Source organism: Crocodylus porosus, unplaced genomic scaffold (genome assembly GCF_001723895.1).
Source record: "Crocodylus porosus isolate Cpor-Errol unplaced genomic scaffold, CroPor_comp1, whole genome shotgun sequence".
Taxonomy (NCBI): Eukaryota; Metazoa; Chordata; order Crocodylia; family Crocodylidae; genus Crocodylus; species Crocodylus porosus.
The window spans coordinates 256,097-262,971 of NW_017728936.1; the positions used below are offsets into that span (position 1 = coordinate 256,097).

General features: G+C 46.8%; 1 protein-coding gene across 1 annotated transcript in view; it reads left to right on the forward strand.

Annotated features, from left to right (window-relative positions):
• Positions 1–591: 591 nt before the first annotated feature.
• ESAM (endothelial cell adhesion molecule) overlaps positions 592–6,875 on the forward strand; it is a 20,418-nt gene continuing 14,134 nt past the window's right edge. Inside the window, exons 1-3 of the mRNA XM_019546933.1 lie at positions 592–801; positions 3,827–4,040; positions 6,695–6,850. Coding sequence (XP_019402478.1) covers positions 607–801; positions 3,827–4,040; positions 6,695–6,850 — 565 coding nt within the window. The 5' untranslated portion in view covers positions 592–606. The remainder of the gene's footprint in view (positions 802–3,826; positions 4,041–6,694; positions 6,851–6,875) is intronic.

Consider the following 6,875-nt stretch of genomic DNA (forward strand, 5'->3'; position numbering starts at 1 on the left):
AACTAAAGTCACAGGCCAGGAAGTAGCTGGCAGAAGATAGGGGTCTGGACTGAAGTTAGGAACAAGATGGTTGGGGGTCTGGGCTGGAGTCTGTAACTAGGATCCAACAGGCAGAAACCAGGAAGCGGGACCCAGGGAACGAGCAACAACTAGTCAGGAACCAGAAACAAGGATTTGGAAGCCCAGGGCTAGACAGAGGTATCTGTCCTGTTGACTAGTCTTCTGGGCACTGAAAGAGTGGAGGGAACCATGCAAATTCTGGTAACTGAGGCCAGCTGGAAGTGGGCTGCTGGCAGCCTGGCCTCCTCAGGTAACTGGGATCAGCTGGGGGCAATTTAGCTTATCTGCTGCCCTGACTTCTAACAGGAGGCCCTAAAGACACTTGTATAGCCTGTCCCACACTGTGAGAGCCTCAGGTTAAAAATGCCATTGCACTGTGAAGTACCAGTTGCCAGTTCTATGTCATGATGTATTGCAGATGTACATGCCATGCCCCTTATTTTACCCCTAGTACCTCAGAGAACTTGGGGTTTTGGTGTATATCAATGGGATCTTGTATTTGGTGCTACCTTTTGTTCATAGCAGGAATAGGCATTGGGCCCTAGCATGCTGATTCTCTCTCTCTCTCTCTCTCTCTTTTCAGGTCTCTCATCAGCACTGCTGGAAATGCATGTAGGAAACGTCTCTGTCTCTTCAGTTCAAGGACAGCAGGTGGTGCTGCCAGTCTGGTATAAGAGCAGCTCTCAGAAGAAACCCTATATCTTATGGGTCTTCGAAAGACCTGGAGCCAGTCGATTGCAGGTAAATGTCTTGCTTGGACAAGAGGAAAGTGGGAACCTAGCAAAAGAGAGCCTAGGGGGAGTAACAGGGCCCTCGGTGATCTTAGCAGTGAGGCCAACAGCAAAGGGAAATGCTTAAGAGATGACAGTAGGCTGTGAGTGGGTGCTGGTAGCTAGCAGCAGAGTTTTAAAAAGAGCCTGAGCTGCCACTTCCACCACATGAATCCTTTGTCCTCCTGTTGGGTTCTGGAGAGCCGCTAGCTGAGGGAACAGCTGACTGAAGCTCATACCTCACCAGCTTTGGGAAGCCTGAGGGTAGTCCCAAGGGCAAATGTGATGCAGCAAATGGGTCTTCTGTGGGCACCCTTGGATGTTGTCAGGGTAAAACTCACTGAAAATGCAGCTGGATGTCTTCTCCAGTGCATACAAGATCATAGGGAAGGTAGGCATTGGCCTGGAAAGCTACTGACAGATATCAGTAGACATGCCTACTGCAGAGACCTGTCTTCTCATCTTGGTGCTCTCGCTTCAGACTAGTTGTTCAGCCTCCCAGCCTCTCTATAGTGTTGAGTTGCCTTCTTATGTCTCAGGGTACCCACTAAAATGTTTGAGTGCCATTAAAGGCTAGTGAGCAGTAAAGGTTGGATTAAAACTTGGGGTCTCCTGCCTTCTTGCCCTGGACTTAATTCTGTGACCTACACAGTGCAAGGTCTGGAGGTGCTATCTTCTACCAGTTGGAAACCTTTTCAGAATTTTCAGGCTAAAATAAGGGCATCTGCTCATGACTCAGAGAGGACATTAGGGCAGTCTATAAAAAAACAAGGCTAAAACCACGTGTCCATAAAGTCTGTAAAAAATAAATAAATAAAATAAAAATGGAGCCCTCCATTTAAAAAAAAAAAAAAAAAAAATCTAAGCAACTGGGAGCTTGTTTGAAGGTTTCTAACCAGAAGTAAGCTGGAGGCACAGTGTTGAAGGACAGGCAGAGCAGCTCCTCCTAGTATCCAAGTGGGAACTCAGTACTCTGCACAGAGCATTCTCTCAGGGCTTTGTAACCCACAGGAGCCTCTGTAAACCCCTTGCCCCCACCCCAGCCATGTGCTGCTGCTGTTGCATCCCATCACTTGCCTGTAACACTGTTGGGTCACAAGTAAGCAGACAGTAGTCCTTCTTTGGGGGGCTGGAGGGAGGTACAGCTGGGTGGTGGGCTAGGAAGCAGCATGATGCAGGGTGTGGTTGGGTGTGAAAGGGTGTGTAGGTGATTAGGGGGACCTGGTTCCTGCATTTAGGGAAGCATGATGTAAAAAATATTGCTGCAGTCAAGCAGAGTTGCTAATCCAAGCCTTTTTAAAAACCCTCATAATCTGCAAGTTTTTGATTGGCAATCCAACTTTTTTACTATGGTTGATGTTAAACCCCTAAATTTGAATCTGGCCTTTGCCCAGGGCCTGGCTTAAGTGTCAAATTTTCATTATGTAAAATGTGTCACAAAAATGTGGTCGTCAGTAAAACATTTGCAGATTGTCAGTAAGAAAATTGCCTTGGGTTGGCATCCCTTCCCTCGGGAGTCCTAAAAACAGAGTCCGTCACTCTCCAAAATGCCTTGTGTTCATTGTAACACGTGTGTCTCCATCCATTGGCTAAACCACTCTAGTAGGAGTCCAAGAAGACTAAATCCCTCCTTCCAGATGGAAGGGGAGGGGAACTGTGGAGATTTGCAACTGCTGGAAGCTCAGTGTTGCAAAAATGAATGTAGACAGAGCCAGTCTGTTATTAGATGAGCTCATATGCATCCCATCACTTGGGATCTATCTACTCATTTTCAGTTAGTGTATAAGGATACCCCGCATACACAGCGAACCTTTATCAGGGTTTTTCAGTAGGACATGATATTTAACAAGCTAACCAAACTACTGACAATGGCAATGGCTCATTATATTATGAGGAAGAACCAGAAGGCAGATTCTCCTAGTCAGAGACAGGGCAGGAGGGGACTTGTCACGTCAGGGAGAGGAGGAGGAGTGGAGAGTTCTAGCGAGGGAGAGAAACAGCTAGAATAGGCAAAAGAGCACGCTAGGCTGGAAGATCACAGGGGTCAGTGATGCTTCCTCTCAGTGCTGTAAAATGCCTTGGTTTTGTTCTAAAAACCTCACTTCATGGGTGAGTCTCCTTTCAAAGCACTTCCCTCCACATGTCACTTGTAGCTGACTTGAGGGAAAGTGGACCCTGGACACTAGACTCCATTGGTATATCTTGCAGTCACAGCATGGTTGCAGGTTGGGTGCTGACAGCTGTGAAACCTCAGCTGCAGGGGCCTCAACATAGTTTGTACAAGCCAGCTCAGGCCCTGGGGACACATACCGCCACAGCTTCACTGCTGTCAGTCTCCTAGCCAACAAGGTTAAAGCCAGCACAAGTACATCTATGTAGGTGTCTATGCTGCAGTCACTGACTGGAGATAATACAGGAGGTTCCTGTGAACAGTCACTGAACTGCACACCTCGTACCCACACAGCCCTCCCCTGATCTGTATTATCAAGTTTATTCTACTGCAGTTCTTCAACAATTTAAATCTGAGGATTTGTGCTGGACATTCACAAGCTGAAGATAAGCTAGGCCATGCACAGGCAGCCTTTATGAAAACTCCCCCAGCTCTTGACGGCTTGATATTTGTGGGTCTGCAGTTCTTTTAACGTTGTTCTCTGTGCAATAAGAAAAGATTTTCGACTAGGGGCAAGGGAAGGACTCTGTCTGCACCTGGTAAGGAGGCAAATGGCAATGCCAATATTGCTCCATACACCCAACTTCAGAAATGTCCCAGATATAATGAGTGCTGAGACTGCAGAGAATCTGGGACAATAGTTTGGAGAGATGAGAACAACCCCATTCATCTCAGGAAGGAGTAACTCACCTGCTGGGTGTGAACTGAAATGTTATCCATGTCTCCATTCTAATGTAGATGTGCATTTTTGAGCATGCAGTAATAACTCCTTTCCTCTGAAGGCTGCAAGACTCGTAGGTAATTGTACTCTCTTCTCCCCTTTCAGATATTGACATACATTAATGGAATTATAAAAGTGGAGGAGACATCCCTGAAGCACCGGATTGGTTTTGTGCACCCCGTGCCGCACTTTAATGTTTCCATTTTTATCAACAATACCCAGGAGGTAGATTCTGGCCAATACGCATGCACAGTCAACGTGGAGGATGATAGCGCCATCGATGGGAAAAATATTGGACTCGTCAACCTTACAGTTTTGGGTAAATCTATCCTTGATCCACTCTAGCAAGAAGCCCAGTGCCCTGCTCATGCTGATGAGGGGGGAACTTTCTTCCCTACCTAATATATGAAAAGAGTAGAGCATACCTTTTCTGAACTTGGCTTTCTCTCCAGGGATCAGCCTCTCCCCATTGCCCTTCCCTCTACACTGAGTCTGGCAACTTCCAGCAATGGTTCAATAGAGAAAGGCCTTGCTTTGTCTCTGCCTCTTTGGCACAGCTCCTCTGTTGGTCTCTAGGCACAGCCAGGTTGGTGATGCTGCTGAGGCTACCTCCTTCCCAGTGCATCCCTGGGACATCACTTGCTCTCCCCTGTTTCCAGTCCCAGTGTGCTCCTTCATGGCTTCAGGTGCTAATGTGACCCCAAAATGGACTTGCAGAGCACCAGCTTCAATATTCTTCATGGAGAAAGAGGGAAAGCTGAAAAATGTGGCTGTAACAAACTTGTGTTTATGGTCCAGGCATGATCCAAAACCAAAGTAGAGCAGAATTGAATAGGGCCTCCCCTTTCATATCACAACCACACTGTGATGCCCAGTACAATAATGCATAAAGTGATGGCAAAGGGTTAACATAAATGGGCTTTGAGGTTTATACACAGCCCTGTGTTTAATAGGTTTACTATTGTACTAGAAAGGGAAGTGAGCAATGAGGTGGTAAACTCTGCAAAGGATGCAAAGTTACTTAGTTACTTAGAGGATTGCGAGGGACACCAGAGAGACTAGCTAAGCTGAGTGAGTGGGCCGTGCATATGTAGTTTGCTTTCCATACAGGCAACTAATGCATGCTGGGGAGAGAAAATGTCAGTTTTTTGTGCACTTTACAAAGTTGTAATGTACCTGCATTAACTCAGGAAAGAGCTGGAGTGTGTCTGACTACTACCCACTGAAACCTCTGCTCAATTCACAGCTGTGCTTAAAAGAGGAAAAAGGAAAACAGATAAGGTATTAGGATTCAAGCTGGTCCAAGCCAGACTTCCCTACTTCAGAGGATTTTGTTTTTAAATTTGTGTGTGAATTGTGGTCCAAGTCAAACTGAAATACAAATGTTCTGAATTTTCCAGCTAACTAGAAGCTCCTGGGATCCTAGGGCTGCTTGGTGGAACTGGTATATTCCAGTACTGATATCACTTTCATTGAGCAGCTCCAGGGGTCATTGGCATGACTGGGCCCCTCTGTCCTGGGGCCCCACAGCTTCTGGGCACCAGCCTCCAGCAGTGTCCTTCAGAACCTGGCCTTGCATTTGGTGAGGTACCTGGACCTGGCTCATTGGGAATGAAATGCTTCAGGCTCAGGAAATCAGCATGTCCCAATGAACCTTTGATTTGGAAGAGTCTGACTATCTGCAGTTAAGACATAGAAAGTGAGCAGTGAATAACACAGGAGAGGAGATAATATAATTATATGAATTTGTGGTATAACCCCCTCTGGCCCTTTTATGCTGTACTGGAACCTGTCTCAAAAAGGGTATTGTGGAACTGTGAGAGCTCTGAGGGGTGTGAGATGAATAATTGAGAACATGGGAAACACTCAGATACAGAGAGAGAGACAGAGCAGATTGGAAGTGTTCCTATAGAAAGGGTACTGAGCGAGACACCAGGAGTTTCTGTTCTCATCCAGGAAAAAGAGACCGTTCAATGGAATTTAAATTGCCAAATTCAAACCCCAGAAATGCCTTTTTACACAGTGTATGATGAGCTCTAGCACTCTCGCCACAAAGTCATTGAGAAGCATTGAGCAACAGGCAGTGAGGGGTCAGACATTATGGACATAAAGAATATCCAGGGTTGCCACCAGGAATCACGCCTTTGTGGAAGGGCTATTGAGCCACCTGCCTCCAGGCTCACCCATCTCTCTAACTGTTAGAGCCTAGTGTGAGACTTAGTGAGTAGGACTGATTGTACTGACTATCCCTCACCTGTTGCTGTAGGGGTCTGACACATTTCTGTGCAGCACCTGCTACTGCTACTATCTGAAACCAGCCACCAACTGTAGTGAGATGGGGTATGATCTGCCCTGGCTGTGCCTATGTTCCTCTGTGACAGCTGAGATTGTAGGACAGTCCAGGGGATTTGGAAGTAGATGCGTCATATCAGAGCAACTCAGTTATATCCTGGGGATAGGGTCTGGGACAACTACAGAACTGTAGCAATCTTGTATGTTCAGAAATAAATATCTGAAAGCAAAGTTCAGCGCAGATTCATCCCTTGCTCCTGGCTTCATGAATACCTGTCCAGAACAGGGTGCTGCTTCCTCCTTATCTGGTCTGATTAGATAAGAGCTTCGTTTCAGCACAGCAAACTTGGAGCATGGATCAAGGTCCATCCTGTGTAGTATGATTATGTTGGTGCATTGAAGGCATTAACTATCTAGTGGACATTGCACATGAATGTGGAGCCTGAATACTTTCACATATTGTTCCCAGTAATGGCTCAGGGCAGATTTTCTTTGCAGCACCTGCAATGGAGAGCCAGGCTAGAACAGTCAGAGCACCAGGGACAGCTCTGGCTTTCTTATTTCAGCATGGATTTCTTGGATGTTGCCTGTGGCCAGGAGATGGTGCTGTTTCTTTTTGCAAGTTGTTGCTGGAAATTGTCCACTGACAGGCACTAATGCTGTCTTCTTGGCTCTCTACAGTTCCTCCATCTGCTCCAACATGCCAGATCCATGGGAGCCCCTACGTTGGGGGCAACATCACCATGAGCTGCAAGTCTCCCTCCGGCAAACCTATCCCCAAGTACCGATGGGAACGCACTGCACCCACATCCCAGCACTTCATCGAGCCATTTCAGGGTAGGAACCTGATGCCACTGCACAT